Here is a 17,851-nt window from a genome sequence, read left to right on the forward strand (position 1 = left end):
TAAAGTAGATGTTTGGCAACATCTGAACTTTTTTGTCTCATTTCTTATCAAGGATCTATACAAGATATTCTTGCTTTAAAATGTTTAAAACTGACTGTAAACGGATTCAACCACATTTAACACTAATTTATTCCACAGGATAGCTATACTAAGCCTTATAATTGCTTCAGGTATTTTCATGAGAAGAAAATTATAGCTTCAAGTGTGATCCAAAGACCTGATATTGTGCAGTTATATCTGACCTCTCGCTTGCCATTTTCCCCCATATACAGCAGGTTAAACTTCAGCCTCTAACCACCCTCCTGTGCTGGACAAGACTCGAGTTACTTATTTATAATCAAATTGAAATTTTGACATCGCAAGTTCTCAGTCTCCATCACTTTAACCATAAGCTGATATGATTGCCTCTTTCATACATCCATGAAACAGGAAACTACTGGTGAAATTCTCAGTCCCTCTGCTCATCAGTAATTCCATGGTTAACTCAAGAACACAAGAATTAGGAGCAGGAGTAGGCCCCTCGAGCCTGCCCCGCCATTCGATAAAATCATGGCCGGTCTGATTGTGGCCTCAACTCCATTTCCCTGTTTGCCCTCCATGATCCTCGAATCCCTTCTCGATCAAATAGCTACTTAATTCAGCCTTGAATATAAATGACCCTGCCTCGATTGCTCTATGAGGAAGAGAATTCCATAGACTAACAACCTTCGGATAGAAAAACATTTCTCCTCATCTCAGTCTTAAATGGGAGAACTATGTCTTTTAAACTGTGTCTCCAAGTTCCAGGCACCCCCATGAGGGGAACTATGGTACATGGATTACGGTAGAATGATGGGGTGTAGATTAATTTGTTCTTAATCTAGGACAAAAGTTCGGCACAACATCGTGGGCCGAAGGGCCTGTTCTGTGCTGTATTTTTCTCATTTCTATATCTCTGCATCCACCCTGTCAAGTCCCCTCAGGATCTTACGCGCTTCAATAAATCTACTCTCATTATTCTAAATTCTTATGGATACAGGCACAACCTCCTCAACTATTCCTCATAAGATAACCCCTTCATCCCAGGAATCTAGTGTGAGGTTAATATACCCAAGGATATTTACTTTCATTTTGTCACAAGTGGGCACACAGGCCTAGATACAGCTAGCTTCTTTAGCACCTTCTCAGTGATGTGCTAGCTCAGGGGTAAGAGAGACCAGAGTTCTCCTGGTCTGCGAGGAAGGAAGGAGTGTGGGGTAGGGATGGGTATGTGTTGTGGGAGGATGGAAGCAGGAAAGCAAATCAGGGTTCATCACTAACCTGTGGCTTCTGCTGAATCATAGAATTTACAGTGCAAAAGGAGGCCATAGTGGATGTTTGCAGATACAGGCCAAGGTAAGATTGAAGTCAGGCTTTTCCAACGCATGGCCTGCAAAGCCTTCCATTGTGCCCCCCTCCTCCTCGAGGTAGTTTGAAAAATGCCAGTGAGTGCAGTCAAACATTCTGAAAGTAACTGCTCCTCCAATCACAGGCTGTTCCTCTCCTGCGTTTGCTACCGATGGGCTCAAGGGTCGGAGAGGAACATGGGCGAGATGCACTCTGCAAATTGTAGGAGCGGTGAGTGGGCCCTGGAGACAAAGGCATGAGGAGAGGGAAGTCATGGAGAGAGACTGCTGTGCCAGCTTTTTGGGGGGAGGGGGAAGAAGCTCGTTTAGGTCTGGGTGAGGGAGAGAGAGATTTACTCAGTGTCTAGCAGGTGAGGGAGGGAGAGGCTCATTCCTTGCCTGACTGGGAAGGGGGTGGAAGGGGAGGCTCGCTCCGCGCCGGGCCTGGTGGGGGAAGGAGAGGCTCGCTCCGCGCCGGGCCTGGTGGGGGAAGGAGAGGCTCGCTCCGCGCCAGGCCGGGTGGGGGAAGGAGGCTCACTCTGGGCTGGGCAAGGAGAGGCTCGCTCCGCGCCGGGCCGGGTGGGGGAAGGAGAGGCTCGCTCTGCGCCGGGCCGCGTGGGGGTCGCTTGGAGCTGGGTGGGGGAAGGAAAGGCTCGTTCCGTCCCTGGGTGGTGGTGGAGGGAGGGAGAGAGCGCGAGAGAGTCAGAGAGAGCGTGTGTCAGAGTGTGTGAGAGAGTCTGTGTATATCTGTCATTTTTATGTGCAGATGCTGTTAGGGTATGATGTTCCTAGAGGATAGGTGTGTGCTGTTGCTATGTCAATTGTATCATTGATACTGGGCACTCTGCTTTGAATTTGCACTTCTGCTTTACAGCCCGTGTTGATCAACTGGGTTTGTTCACCAATTTCTCTCCACCTCTTCTTTGGAAGGTGCTTCCATGGCACTGGCTGGGTGGAACTACAGCACATAGCTATCGTTGCGATGAACTTTGGCTGGTTTGACATTTCACTCATTCTCTCTCCCACACTCACTCATTCTCTCCCCACACTCACTCACTCATTCTCTCCCCCACACTCACTCACTCTCTTCCCCCACACTCACTCATTCTCTTCCCCCACACTCACTCATTCTCTTCCCCCACACTCACTCATTCTCTTCCCCCACACTCACTCATTCTCTTCCCCCACACTCACTCATTCTCTTCCCCCACACTCACTCATTCTCTTCCCCCACACTCACTCATTCTCTCCCCCACATTCACTCACTCATTCTCTTCCCCCACACTCACTCATTCTCTCCCCCACACTCACTCACTCATACTCTCCCCACACATACTCATTCATTCCCCCCACACTCACTCATTCTCCCTACACTCACTCACTCGTTCTCTCCCCCACACTCACTCACTCGTTCTCTCCCCCACACTCACTCACTCGTTCCCTTCCCCCACACTCACTCACTCGTTCTCTTCCCCCACACTCACTCACTCGTTCTCTTCCCCCACACTCACTCACTCATTCTCTCCACAAACTCTCGGGCGGGATTCTCCCCTACCCGGTGGGGCAGGGAATCCCGGCGTAGCGCCAACCACTCCGCCGTCGGGCCTCCCCAAAGGTGCGGAATTCTCCGCGCCTTTAGGGGCCAAGCCCTCACATTGAGGGGCTAGGCCCGCGCCGGAGCGGTTGGCACCACACTGACTGGCGCCCAAACCGGCTTCAGCGGCCTTTGACGCCCGCTGCCGGGGCTGGCTGAAAGGCCTTTGCTGGTTTGCGCATGTGCCGGTGCGTCAGCTGCCGCTGACGTCACCACCGGCGCATGCGCGGTGGGGGATTCTCTTCCGCCTCCACCATGGTGGAGGCCGTAGTGGCGAAAAAAGAGTGCCCCCACAGCACTGGCCCGCCCGCCAATCGGTGGGCCTGACCACCGTGGGGGCACCCCCCGGGATCCGATCGCCCCGCGCCCCCCCAGGACCCCGGGGGCCCGCTCGCGCCGCCGATCCCGCCGCCACCAGAGGTGGTTCAAACCACGGCGGCGGGAGAGGCCTCCCAGCGGCGGGACTTCGGCCCATCGCGTGCCGGAGAATCGCCACCGGGGCTCGCCGATCGGCGGGTGGTGTTTCCCACCCCCGCCAATTCCCGAGTGGCGGAGAATTTCTGCCACGGCGGGGGCGGGATTTGCGGCGGCCCCGGGCGAGTCTCCGACCCTGCGGGGGGTCGGAGAATATCGCCCTCAATCATTCTCTTCCTCCACACTCACTCATTCTCTCTCCCCACTCACTCACTCATTCTCTCCCCCACTCCTCACACTCACTCACTCTCTCTCCCCCACACTCACTCACTCATTCTTTCTCCCACTCACTCACTCATTCTCGCCCCCATGCCTCACACTCACTCATTCTCTCCCCAACTCCCACACTCACTCATTCTCTCCCACACTCACTCATTCTCTTCCCCCACACTCACTCATTCTCTCCCCCACACTCACTCACTCATTCTCTTCCCCCGCACGCACTCGCTCATTCTCTTCCCCCACACTCAATTCACTCGTTATCTCCCCCACACTCACTCACTCGTTCTCTCCTCCACACTCACTCACTCGTTCTCTCCCCACACTCACTCACTCATTCTCTTCCCCCACACTCACTCACTCTTTCTCTCCCCCACACTCACTCACTCGTTCTCTCCTCCACACTTACTCACTCGTTCTCTCTCCCACACTCGCTCATCGTTCTCTCCCCCACACTCACTCACTCATTCTCTCCCCCACACTCACTCGTTCTCTCCCCCACTCACTCACTCTCTTCCCCCACACTCACTCATCGTTCTCTCCCTCACACTCATTCACTCTCTTCCCCCACACTCACTCATCGTTCTCTCCCTCACACTCACTCATTCTCTCCCCCACACTCACTCACTCATTCTCTCCCCCACACTCACTCACTCATTCTCTCCCCCACACTCACTCACTCGTTCTCTCCCCCACTCACTCACTCTCTCCCCCACACTCACTCACTCGTTCTCTCCCCCACACTCACTCACCCGTTCTCTCCCCCACACTCACTCACTCACTCTCTTCCCCCACACTCACTCACTCTCTTCCCCCACACTCACTCACTCTCTCTCCCACACTCACTCACTCGTTCTCTCTCCCACACTCACTCACTCGTTCTCTCCCACACTCACTCACTCGTTCTCTCTCCCACACTCACTCACTCGTTCTCTCTCCCACACTCACTCCCTCGTTCTCTCTCCCACACTCACTCCCTCGTTCTCTCTCCCACACTCACTCCCTCGTTCTCTCTCCCAGACTCACTCACTCATTCTCTCTCCCACACTCACTCACTCATTCTCTCTCCCACACTCACTCACTCATTCTCTCTCCCACACTCACTCACTCGTTCTCGCCCCCACACTGGTTCTATGACTCTGTTTTCCACACTAAGGGAGGAATTCTCCGCTCCCGGAAAAAATCGGGAGGGCCGTTGTGAACTCGGCCGAGTTTCACGACGGCCTCGGAGGCCGCTCCTTGCACCCTATTCTCCCTTTCCCGGCAGGGCTAGGAGCGGTGCTCCGTAAATCTCGGCCGCGGGGGCGTCGCGCCGAGAATGACGCGGCTGGTGCGCCTAATGACATCAGCCCCGCATGCGCAGGTTGGCCGGCTCCAAGCCGCGCATGCGCGGCTGACGTCACGATGCTGACCGCTCTAACCCGCGCAGTGGCCGTCTTTCCCCTCAGTTGCCCCGCAAGACGTGGCGGCTTGATCTTGCGGGGCGGCGGAGGGGAAATAGTGCATCCGATTGAGACGCCGGCCCGACGATCGGTGGGCACTGATCGCGGGCCTGTCCCCTCCCGAGCACAGTCGTGGTGCTCATTCCCCACCAGGCCCTCTACAAGCCCCAAACGGGCATCTCCACACCCGTTTCATGACGGCAGCGACCATGTGTGGTTTCTGCCGTCGCGAACGGCAGGCTGCTCGGCCCATTTGGGTCGGAGAATCGCCGGTCGCCATGAAAAACAGCGAGCGACGATTCTTCCGGGGGTGGGGGTGGGGCGAAATGTGTCGGGGGACCCTCCCATGCGGCGTGGGGAGCGGAGAATCGCACCCTAAGTCATTTTCTCAAGAGATTGGGTGTGGGTGAGAAAAGTGGTGCCAGTAGATATCAAGCCAGTCGAGGGTCACCTGAACAATAGCTACACACAGCCCAGCCAGTGCCATGGAAGCATCATCTTCAAAGAAGTGGAGAGAAATTGGTGCACAAAATCCAGTTGAACAATACGAACTGCAAAACAGACGGGCAAATTCAGTGCAGAGCACCAAGTATCAATGATACAATTAACTTACTGTGCTCACCCCAGTCCAAAGCCGGCACCTCCACATCACAATTAACATAGCACAGAACACACCTATCCTCTTACCCTAACAGCATCATCATACAAAGATGCCACACATTATGTTGACTCATCTTAGCTCCTGATATGACTGCATAATTTACAACGAACGTGCAAAGATGTAATACATCAATAGTCTAAAAAGTGATTTGTGGATAGCCCAGGTTTAAGAAATGCTGGGTGAAATCACAGCAATTCGTGCAGAGCTCAGGCGCAACTTATATCACTCTAACAATAACGTGGCCCAGGTACAGGAAATATCGAGCACAACAACATATCCACAAGATAACATTCCTGGTGCAGAAATTCCCTACGTGCCTCACATACCGGGGATGACCAAGCGAGACACTAAAGCAAATCCTACCTGTTCCAGTAGCAGCACATGCACACAGGTCTCTGCCGAGTAGACCTAAAGGAATACATGCTTTCTGAATGGGGGTTGGTTGCTTGAAGCCCACTGTAGTGATTGCCTAAACAATCAAAGAGTTAGAAAGAGTCAGAGATCTAAGTTTTGGATTCCAGAATTAATCTCCACTTAGAGAGGTAAGGATTAATCAAGGACAAGTCAGCATGATTTTGTCAGGGGAGATCATGTTTAACAAATTTGATTGAATTTTTTGAGGAGGTGGGTTGTTGGGGCGAAACCCACGCAAACACAGGGAGAATGTGCAAACTCCACACGGACAGTGACCCAGGGCCAGGACCAAACCTGGGACCTCGGTGCCATGAGACTACAGTGCTACCACTGCGCCACCGTGCAGCCCCTACTAGGCATGTTGATGAGGGCAGTGCAGTTGATTTGGTCTACATGGACTACAGTAAAACTTTCGACAAGGTCAAGCACGGTAGACTGATCAAGAAAGTAGGAGCTCATGGGAACCAGGGTAATTTGGCAAATTGGATGCAAAATTAGCTTAGTGGCAGGAGGCAGAGGGTAACTTTTTTAAAAATTTTTTAGTACCCAATTACTTTCTTTTCCAATTAAGGGACAATTTAGTATGGCCAATCCACCTACTCTGCACATCTTTGGGTTTTGGGGGTGAGGCCCACGTTGATACGTGGAGAATGTGCAAACTCCACACGGACAGTTACCCGGAGCCGGGACCGAACCTGGGTCCTCGACACCGTGAGGCAGCAGTGCTAACCACTGTGCCACCATGCCATCCGCAGAGGGGAATGGTCGAAGGTTGTTTTTGTGTCTGGAAACCTGTATCCAGTGGTGCATCACAGGGATTGGTGCTGGGTCCCTTACTGTTTGTTGTGTAGATTAATGATCTAGATGTGAATGTAAGTTCACAGATGACACAAAAATTGGTGGTGTGGTAAACAATGAGGAGAAAAACTTTAGATTACCAATGATTTAGATAGGCTGGTCAGATGGGCAGAACAGTGACAAATGCAATATAACCATGAAAAGTGAGATGATGCATTTGGGAGGATTAACAGGGCAAGAGGGTATACAATGAAAGGTCGGATGCTTGGAAGTACAGAGACCCAGAGGAGCTTTGGGGTGCATGTTCATAGATCCCTGTAGGCAGCAAGACAGGTAGATAAAGCAGTTAAGAAGGCATATGGGATACTTGCCTTTATTAGCTGAGACACAGAATATAAGAGTAGGGAGGTATGATGGAACTGTATACATCATTTGTTAGGCCACAGCTGGAGTACTGCGTGCAGTTAATGTCACCACACTATAGGAAGGATGTGACTGCACAAGAAAGGGTGCAGAGGAGATTCTCCAGGATGTTGCCCAGTTGGTGCTTTTCAGCTATGAAGAGAGATTCGTTAGGCTGGGGTTGTTTTCCTTACAGCAGAAAAGGCCGATGGGGCACCCCTTTGATTTGTACAAAATTCTGAGCGACATAGATAGGAAGAAACATTTCCCTTCAGTAGAAGTATCAAAAACCAGGGGGCATAGATTTAAGGTAAGTAGGAAATTTAATAATAATAATCTTTATTATGTCACAAGGAGGCTTACAGTAACACTGCAATGAAATTAATGTGAAAAGCCCCTAATCGCCACACTCTGTTCAGGTACACAGAGGGAGAATTCAGAATGTCAAATTCACCTAATAAGCACGTCTTTCCTCATGAGGAAACTGGAGCACCCGGGAGGAAACCCAGGAGAACATGCAGACAGCGAAGCGAGCCGGAATCGAACTTGGGACCCAGGTGCGGTGAAGCAAAAGTGCTAACCACTGTGCTGCCATGCAGAGGGGAAGTGAGGAAAAGCTTTTCCACCCCGAGTGTGATGGGAATCTGGAACTCATTGTCGGAAAAGGTGGTGGAGGCAGAAACTGTCACAACATTTAAGAAGCATTTAGATGAGCACATGAAATGCCGTAGCATACAAAGCTAGACAAGTGTAGGAAAATGGGATTAGAATAGGTTTTTGACAGATGGCACTGACACGATGGGCCGAAGGGCCTCTTTTTGGGCTGTAAAACTCGGACTCTATGTATGCATGCTAGGGAGGGATAAGGCAGGATTCTTATTCCTCCCAGATTCTTCTGTCAGAAATGCACCACCTGTCAAGATTGAGTTTAGCTCTGATTCACAGGCAGTCAAACCTATTGACATTCATTTTCTGGGCCTTCACATATGACCAATGGCCATTTGATGAGGTTCAAAAAAGTCATGGGTGATAATGGAATTTTACCCTTGCAGGCGTCAGTGCCTTAAAAGATGGAACATCACTGAGGAGGAAACAACAAATTTTGAAACGATTTGTGTCATTAATTCACATTTTGTGATGTGAGACCAGTTTTCGGAGATGTCTGAGGTCTCATGCCTTTCAGAAGAGGCCAATTCTTCACAAGAAATAGTCAACAAGAATATGTGCACATTCCCAAATTCATAGCAAGTCTCTCAATTTACAAGCAGAAAGTAACACACAGTGAAGTACATGGCAATGCGCCTTCCCAGAAAGCAAAGCACCTCACAGTCAAATAATGGGTAACATTCATAGTAAGACATGTTGATGCCTACATGTCTCAAGTGACGCAATATACCTTTAAAAGTGGTCGAGAGAGATTCATATCCTGGAATGTCAGGCTGTCGTCAAACTGAGGAGCATCCTCAAAGAACACAGCCGAATCCTGGATGGGAACACAAACAACACTGTGAGCTGGAAGCCAACAAACTCCACAAATAGCTTCACGTTCCTCATTCTCCCCTAATTTAATAATCATTTCAATTATCTGTCCACTCATTCAAACCCAAAGGCCTACCAATCTCCCCTTTGCATTTATTGCTCCTCTCTAATTTCTCTTGAGATGATAGCGGTGAGCCTCCTTCTGGAACAGCTGTAGTCCTTATAGGTACATTCATAGCGCTGTTAGGGAGTTCCAGGATTTTGACCCAGTGACAGTGAAGGAACAGCGATGTATTTCCAAGTCAGGATGGTGTGCGGCTTGAAGTGAAACATGAAGGTGGTGGTGTTCCCAGGTTTCTGCTGCCCTTGTCCTTCTAGTTAGTAACGGTCATGGATTTGGTAGATGCTGACAAAGGAGGGTTGGTGCGTTGCTGCAGTGCACCTTGTAGATGGCACATACTGCTGGCACTGTCCGTCAGTGGTGGAGGGAGTGAATGTTTAAGGTGGTGGATGGGGTGCAAATCAAGCAGGCTGCATTGTCCTGGATGGTATTGAGCTTCTTGACTGTTGTTGGAGCTGCACTCATTCAATCAGACTCCTAAATTGTGCACCTTGTAGATGGCACATACTGCTGGCACTGTCCATCAGTGGTGGAGGGAGTGAATGTTTAAGGTGGTGGATGGGGTGCAAATCAAGCAGGCTGCATTGTCCTGGATGGTATTGAGCTTCTTGACTGTTGTTGGAGCTGCACTCATTCAATCAGACTCCTAAATTGTGCCTTATAGCTGGTGGGCAGGCTTTGGGGAGAGCCAGGAGGTGAATTACTCACTCCAGAATTCCCAATTCTGACCTGTTCTTGTAGCCACAGTATTTATATGGCTGGTCCAGTTCAGTTTCTGGTCAATGGCAAACCCCAGGATGTTGATAGTGGGAGATTTCAGTGATGTAATGTCATTGAAAGTCAAGAGGAGATGGCTAGATTCCCTCTTCCCTGGCACTTATTTGGCACGAATGTCACTAGACATTTATTGGCCCAAGCCCGAATGCTGCCCAGGTCTTGATGCATTTGGACATGAACTGAGGAATCGCGGGTGGTGCTGAACATTGTGCAATCATCAGCTCATCCTCACTTCTGACTTTATGATGGAAGGAAGGTCATTGATGAAGCAGTTGAAAAAGGTTGGGCCTAGGACACTACCCAGAGCAACTCCTGCAGGCACGTCCTGGGACTGAGACGATCGGCCTCCAACAATCACACCCACCTTGCTTATTGTAGGTATGATTCCAACCACTGGAGAGTTCCCCCCCCCCCAATTCCCATTGGCTTCAGTTTTGCTGGGTTCACTGATGAGAGACTGACATCATTCAAATTCTGCGTTATGTAAAGGACAGTCACTCTCACCTTACCTCTTGAGTTCAGCTCTTTTGTTCATGTTTGGATCCAGGCTGCAAGAACCTAAACTGAGTGTCAGCGAGCAGGTTACTGCTGAATAAGTGCCACTTAGTAGGACTGTCAACGGCACTTTCCATCACTTTACTGATGATCGAGAATAGACTGAGGAGTTTGGGTTTGTCCGGCCTTTTGTGGAAAGGGTACACCTGGGCAATTTTCTATATTGCCAGGTCAATGCCAGTGTTGTAACTGTATTGGAACAACTTAGCTAGGGGCGCGGCAATTTCTGGAGCACAAGTCTTCAGTACTATTGCCGGAACGTTGTCAGGGCCTAAAGCCTTTACAGTGCCCTGTGCCTTCAGCTGTTTTGTGCTATCATGCAGAGTGAATTGAATTGGCCAAAGACTGGTGTCTGTGATGTTGGGGACCTCAGGAGAGGCCGAAATGGATCGTCCACTTGGCACTTCAGGCTGAAGATGAAGTTCCTTCTCACAACATTCTATCCTCACCTCACCTCACTTGCTCTTCCGTCACTACTCTCCTCCCAGGCAACTGTCCGTAGCATCTCCTTCTAAGTGTCACTCGGTTTCCAATTCTGTCCACTCGTCCTTCCAGATGCATTCCCATTTCTATAGTATGCCTCTATTCCAGTCACTCTGGGAATATTGTCCACTCAGTTGTGGGGTTCCCAAAAGTTAAATTAAGAAAGGTAAACAAAAAAGAACCTCAGCGATGGCTAAGGCTCATGAACACTCACCTGCTTCAGGCCAACACCCCTCTCCCTCCAGACATTATTGTTGACAGCAATGCAATCATCCCCATTATTCAACCACAGTAGGAGACAAAACACCAGGAGCACTCACATTCCCAGGAACTTTCTTCTTTTTCTTCTTCCCCTTTATTTTCAGTGTGTCTGTGAAATAATCATCATTAAGTCAGTCTCTGAGCAATCACTAGAGATGGAAAACATATGAATTAGGCCAATCGGCCCCTCGTGGGGGAGGGGGGGCAAGTGCACAGGGTGGGGGGAGGCATGGAGCAAGGGAGGAGTTTCAAATATGCTCCTCCATGCAGTAAGATCATGGCTGATCTATTTTAATCTCAACCGCACATTCCTGCCTAAACCCAATAACCTTTCACCCCCTTGCTCATCAAGAGTCTGTTCTATTTCTGCCTTAAAGATATTCATATGATCTGCACCAACCACCTTTTGAGGAAGAGAATTCCAAAGCCTCACAACCTCTGAGAAATGGTACAGTATTACCACAAAGAAAATCAACAACTTCAAGACCAGGCAATGCTCTTACCTGCTTTCTGTAAAATATCTTCATCTGCTGAGGAAAACTCAGCCATTGACTCATCATCCTCTTCATCGTCTGGCTCTTCCTCACCATCAGATTCCTCAGCCTCACCATCGACCTCCTCCTCATCTGGTTCGTTATCTTCCTTTATTGTATCTGGTTTGGACACAGTGTCTTCAGTAGGGTCGGTCTTTATTCTTTTTGCTTCTTTTGTAGATTTCTCCTGGAAATAAGAAAAAAACATTTAAACCAAAAGCAGTGACTGACTCCTGTCATTCCTCCTCTCAAGATTGTTACCGTCCATTCATTTATCCTCTCCCAGCAGTTTCATTTCAAGAATTACTTCTCCCTCAATCTAGATTCATTTCTGGGGCTACTGGCAAAAGTCAAAAAAGAGACCACAACTTCTGCTAGAATATCCTTCCTTTCTCATGCTCTGCAGATTGTTCAGAATGTTAATCGAGTGTGGAACTGACCTAGAAAGTGCAGTTCGTATATTTGGTTTGTGCTGATCACATTAACAAGGGTGCTATGAATGTTCTGACGGGTAGTTTGGGGCTCACACCCCGAATTGCTATCCAGGGAACTTTGCCGAGGTGTGCATATGGATTTGACAGTAGAATCTGGTGCTTTGCAGTTTAATGTCCTGGGAATCCCTATTCTGAATGTCTATACTTGAACTATGGCCACTTAGCCAGGCATTCATGGAAACATATCCACATTGCTTATTACATCCTCAAAGAACTCTAATAAATTTTTCAGATACTATTTCCCTTTCATAAAACCGTATTGACTCTGCCTTATTGTATAATGATTTTCTAACTGTCCTGTTACTACTTTAATAATATATTCTAGCATTTTTCCCAATCACAGACATTAGACACATTTTTTAAAAATTCATTTTTACAGGATGTGGGCATCGCTGGCTAGGCTAGCATTTGTGCCCATCCCTAATTGTCCTTGAGAAGGTGGTAGTTAACTACCTTCTTGAATCACTCCAGCCCATGTGGTGTAGGTACTTCACTGGATCCTTATTAAGCAGCAACAAAATTGAAGTCGGCCCCATCGTTTGCGGCAAGACACCCCTACCTACTGCATCTTCAAACATTCGAATCTTCAGAGGCGCCAACCTTTCCTTAAATTTCTTATAGAATTCAACCGGGAACCCGTCATGCCCCGCCGCCTTCCCTGCCTGCATCCTCCCAATCTATCCTCCTCACCCAGCCTCGGACACTCCAACCCACCCAAGAACTCATTTATCCCCTACTCCTCTCCCGGTGGCTCCAACCTATATAGATCCTGATAAAACTCAAATACTTTATTGATCTGGTCCGGGGCCACCACCAGCTTCCCCATCTTATCCCGTACCCGAACTATCTCCATCTCCACTGCCACCCTCCGGGGCTGGCCGGCCAGCATACGCCCTGCTTTCTCCCTGTGCTCACAGACCACCGCCCCAGAGACCCTGTCCCCTGCGTGCCTCCCATCCACCTCCAAAATCTCATCAGTTTTTGGCGCTCCTCTCTCTTCTCCTTCTCCACCTTAGCTTTGAACGAAATCACCTCCCCCCTCACCACTGCCTTCAGAGCCTCCCAAATCACCGACTGCGAAACCTTCCCCTTGCAGTTAAACCCCACATATTCCTCGATCACCTTCCCAATCTTATCACAAAAGCTCCGGTCCACTGACAGCCCCACGTCCATTCTCCACTCTAGCATCTGGGCCATCGCCTCTCCAAAACCACATCCAGCCAATGCGGAGCATCGTCCAAAATCACAATTGCTGAGTACTCCAAACTGCTAACCCCAGCCCATCCCCATCATGAAAGGTCTATCCTCGGGATTACCGGGGAGCAAAACGAATACTCCAGTCCTGTCCAAGCACAACTTTGGGTTGTGGGGGCGAAACCCACGCAGACACGGGGAGAATGTGCAAACCCCCCATGGACAGTGACCCAGAGCCGGGATTGAACCTGGGACCTCAGCGCTGTGAGGCAGCTGTGCTAACCACTAGGCCACAGTGCTGCCCTCTGCTACTGATTCTTGAGTGGAAAACCTGACTCACCCAGCCTATCCTAAGCTTCACCTGATCCTTCATCCTCAGATGAGTCTCCTGCAACATCACCACATCGGCCTTTAAGCTCTTTTAAGTGTGTAAAAATCCTCAATATTTTCACCGGCCCCCCTAACCCCCTCACGTTTCACACCAACCCCCCCATTTGCCACCATCATAACCCCAGGACCTGCCCTTCGTGGCTGACCCACCCTTTTCCCTTCCTTACCGCTGACAAGAATCCCCCCATCCACTTCCAGTTGAAAACACCTCTCCCAGTATCCATCACATCCCCCCACCTTTCACACCTCCCAGGCCCATTGAAATTTGTTCGACCAGGCTCAAATCCCGCAGCGACTCCCCCATCACACTCCCATTTACTAGCCAGCCTTCGCTTGCCAGTGTGGAGGCCCATGTCCAGACACCCCTCCTCCCAATCCCCTCCCACATGACCCAGTCACTGTTAACAAAGACAAACTAACAAAACCAGTGCAAAAGCCACACCGCAGAAAACCGCCATAACCCCAAAGCTCAATATGATTGTAACCAACTGTAGACTATAACAAAGGTAAACTACCCTACCCCATTCAACCAACCCAAAAACCCAGCTGATCCCCCCCAAACTTCAGAACAAGAAACAACCCAAGACGAGAGATAAAGGCCCATAGTACCCATCCTTTCAGCTCGAGTCCTAATCCCAGTCCCATCTCTCATTTCAGTCCCAATTCTTCGGTCTTCAAGAATCTTCCCCACTGCATCCACTGTCTCGAAGTAGAAGTCTCTCCAATTGTAGGTCACTCTCACCTTCGTCAGTAGACCACACCAAGCCTCACGCTGTCTTCACCCGTCCGAAGGCCATCCGCCTTCTCACCTGCTCCACCAACGTCTTGGTATATTCGAATACCAACTCCTTCCCACTTCACCTCATGCCTTTGCTTCGCCCGACTCAGGACCTTCTCCTTGACATGAAACATGTGAAATCACATTATAACTGCCCTCGGTGGCTCGTTTGATTTACGGCTTAGCCTTGAGTGACCGATGAGCCCTGTCCAGCTTATATTAGGAGAGTTCTTCCCCCTTCCCCAACTACTCTGCTAACATCTTTGTGAAGTATGCAGTCGGTCTCGGGCCCTCCACCCCCATCAGGCAAGCCCACATTTCGTAAGTTCTGCTGCCTCGACCTGTTCTCCAGGTCCTCCACCTTGGCTCTAAGACCTTTGTTGGCCTCCACCACCTTCCGCAGCTCCTCACCCATCGAGGTGAATTGGTGACTCTGCTATGACAGAGCTTCCTCAACTCCCTTCAACGTCTCTCCTTGCTCCCATACCTCGGCCAATATCTTCGACACTGCCGCCTTCACTGGGGCAACCGCCTCCTCCACCCACTCCTTCATCGCTACTATCATCACCTTTTGCAGCACTTCCGTGTGCTTAGTCAACTGCCTCTCAAATTCTCCAGCTGTCACCTCGGTCAGAGCTTCCACTATTAGGAGAGCTGTCCCACCCAGCGACCCAGCCCCCGCCATCTTTCCTGCTGCCGGGCTGACCTGTTCACTAGACCGCAAACTTTTGTTTGCCCCCTTCTTCCCAGCGGCTTTCTTCTGGGTCTTCGACATTCCCCACCTTCCTTATGCGTTCTTGCACCAACTTGTTCAAAAACTGCCCGAGACCGGGCATTAAAATCCAAAAACCAGAGCCTCGAACAGGAGTCACCCAACGTGCGACTTCCACCTACATGCCGCCATCGACAGTCCTCTAAAACTACCTTTCCAACTCAGGAGAATAGAGTGTCAAATTAGACTTTCATATTCTATGACTATAAACAAATCACAAGGCTTTGGGGAAAGAATTACTGGTTAGCCTGTATTCGAAGAAGCACTGTTGCAATAAAGATACTAATTTGATTGTAAATATTTTGTGGGTGTCTGCTAGCAATAAGTTATTGTTCCTGAAGTTTCTTTAGAAAGGACAGAGCTTATTAAATTAAATAAAACTAAATCACCTGGAAATAAAAAGACAATTCCACAAAGCAAGCTGTAAAATCAGTTTTTGGCCCTATACATTCTTAGTCTTTTAAATTATTTTTTTTGCACCTCTCCACCAGTTTTTTGTGATTTCTAAACAGGGACTCCTAAATCTTTCAGATCGTCTGCAGTTCCTAACTTCTCACTATTTAGAAAATACTCCCATTTATCTTTCTTAGATCCAAACTTTACATTTCCCACATTGAACTCCATCTACCATGTTCTGCCGCAGACACTTGAACTATCAAAGTCTCACTGTGGCTTTCTGCTCCTATTTATACAACAACATTTGCACTAGATTTTAATTCTCCCTGGTCTTCATTCTACACAGAAGGCCAATAAGGTTGCAATGTTTTGATGTGTAAATTAACTGCTAAGTGTGATCAAGAGCAGAAAGGACTCGGCTTCAATCGTTAGTCTGTGCTCAGTCCATTGCCTCTATGAAGCTCGGAGTAGAGATGTTACTGGAATAGGAAGGAGAAAGAAAATCTACCTGATCCAATTGTTGACTGTTAACATGTTACCCCTAGATGGTGCACCTATACAGAAGGTAGCAGCTTCAAATCCTGAGCCTCGCAGCCCTCCTTCATATCTATGTTAACATGAAGAATGTCCACTTGGAAATATACTGACGGGTTTCGAGTCCCAGTGAAACCATCCTCCAGCAAAAGACAGCAGTGCAAGATTTTTACTCGTTATGGATATGAAAAAGGGAAGAAATGTGAAATGGAGGGAATATTTATCTTGCAGGATATTTGATTCACTGACAAGTGTTGAAACAACTGACCTCTTTTTTTCTTTTCTTTCGCACTTTGTCTATCTTTTCATCCAGGGTTGTTGGCGCTCTCTGAAATTTACCAAAAGAAATGAAATTAACACTGATTTAAGAACACAGCTTTAGATTCTTTGGAACAGCAGTGAAACACAGGCCCTGGCTTCCATTCACAAGTTGCCAACTTCAGGTGCACAGGCAACATCTGTCTTCCTAACCCGAACAGAAATGTGAGCCAGCACACAACAGTGGTCAGAGTAAAGTACCCGCTCAGTGCACTGAAAATCTCTATCCATCCCGTGGCAAACAGTCAGCAAGTGCACTGCAGAGGCCTATTGATCCAATGGACTATCACCAAAAAGAGGCCTGTGTTATGGGGCATATACACACACTCATCAACACACATACTTCAGCTATCCACCATCACACTTGATTTCCAAACTACCCTTAACTTAGCAGTGAAGCAAATGGAAAGACTGCTCCCAAGCCGGCATATTCATAATGATTACAGCAACTTATTGAACATCGGCTCGTGCAGTATTGTGGCAGCATTTCTGGGCAGGAACTTAAGAATAATCTTTATTATTGTCACAAGTGGGCTTACATTATCACTGCAATGAATTTACTGTGAAAATCCCCTAGTCGTCTCATTGCGGTGCCTGTTCGGGTACAGAGGAAGAATTCAGAATGTCCAATTCACCTAACAGCGCGTCTTTAGTTACATCATTTATTACATGGTAACTAAGTTGCTTCACCAGCTCCAGGGTTCCAGGTTCTTTTCCCGACTTGGGTCACTGTCTGTGTGGAGTTTGCACTTTCTTCCATGTCTACGTGGGTTTCCTCCTGGTGTTCCGGTTTCCTCCCACAGTCCAAAGATGTGCAGGTTAGATGTGCCATGCTAAATTGCCCTTTGTCTCCAAAAGGTTAGGTGGGGTTACTGGGATAGGGTGGAGGCGTGAGTGTAGGTAGGGTGCTCATTCCAAGGGCCTATGCAGACTCGATGGGCTGAATGGCCCCCTTCTGCACTGTAAATTCGATGTAAAATTCTGTATCACCACAGCAGAAAGAGTGAACACTGCAACATTAACAGCAATACGGTGTTTATTCAAGAATGCTTGGGTACATTATGGTGCTGAACTTGAAGGTGGATAAAAAGCCTCAGTCCTCGACCACCTGGAGGGAGCGAGGGTGCTGGCTGCGTTTATGAAGGAGATGGGAGGGGCGGACCAGTGGAAGTTCTTACATCCGTGGGAAAGGGATTATTTGTTTTTTTTGCTGGTACATAATGTGTATTCGAGAGTAGATTTTTTGTGATGGGAAAGGCGCTGTTGGCTGGTGTGAGGCAGGCAGAGTATTCGGCGATTGTTATCTTGGACCATGTTCTGCATTGGGTTGGCGTGGTCCTGGAGAAGGGACCGGTACAGAGGCCGGCCTCGAGGCGGGGCTTTTGGTCGACCCAAACC

General features: G+C 48.9%; 1 protein-coding gene across 2 annotated transcripts in view; it reads right to left on the reverse strand.

Annotated features, from left to right (window-relative positions):
• Nucleotides 1–17,851, reverse strand: part of ddx27 (DEAD (Asp-Glu-Ala-Asp) box polypeptide 27) — a 50,145-nt gene that overhangs the window by 22,904 nt on the left and 9,390 nt on the right. For both annotated transcript variants that reach the window (XM_038802990.1, XM_038802991.1), the window contains exons 3-7: nt 16,404–16,463; nt 11,548–11,764; nt 11,104–11,153; nt 8,765–8,851; nt 6,118–6,223 (exon numbers count right to left, since the gene is read on the reverse strand). In XM_038802990.1, the coding sequence (XP_038658918.1) occupies nt 6,118–6,223; nt 8,765–8,851; nt 11,104–11,153; nt 11,548–11,764; nt 16,404–16,463 (520 nt within the window). The remainder of the gene's footprint in view (nt 1–6,117; nt 6,224–8,764; nt 8,852–11,103; nt 11,154–11,547; nt 11,765–16,403; nt 16,464–17,851) is intronic.

The sequence above is a fragment of the Scyliorhinus canicula genome, chromosome 7 (assembly GCF_902713615.1).
Source record: "Scyliorhinus canicula chromosome 7, sScyCan1.1, whole genome shotgun sequence".
Classification (NCBI taxonomy): Eukaryota; Metazoa; Chordata; class Chondrichthyes; order Carcharhiniformes; family Scyliorhinidae; genus Scyliorhinus; species Scyliorhinus canicula.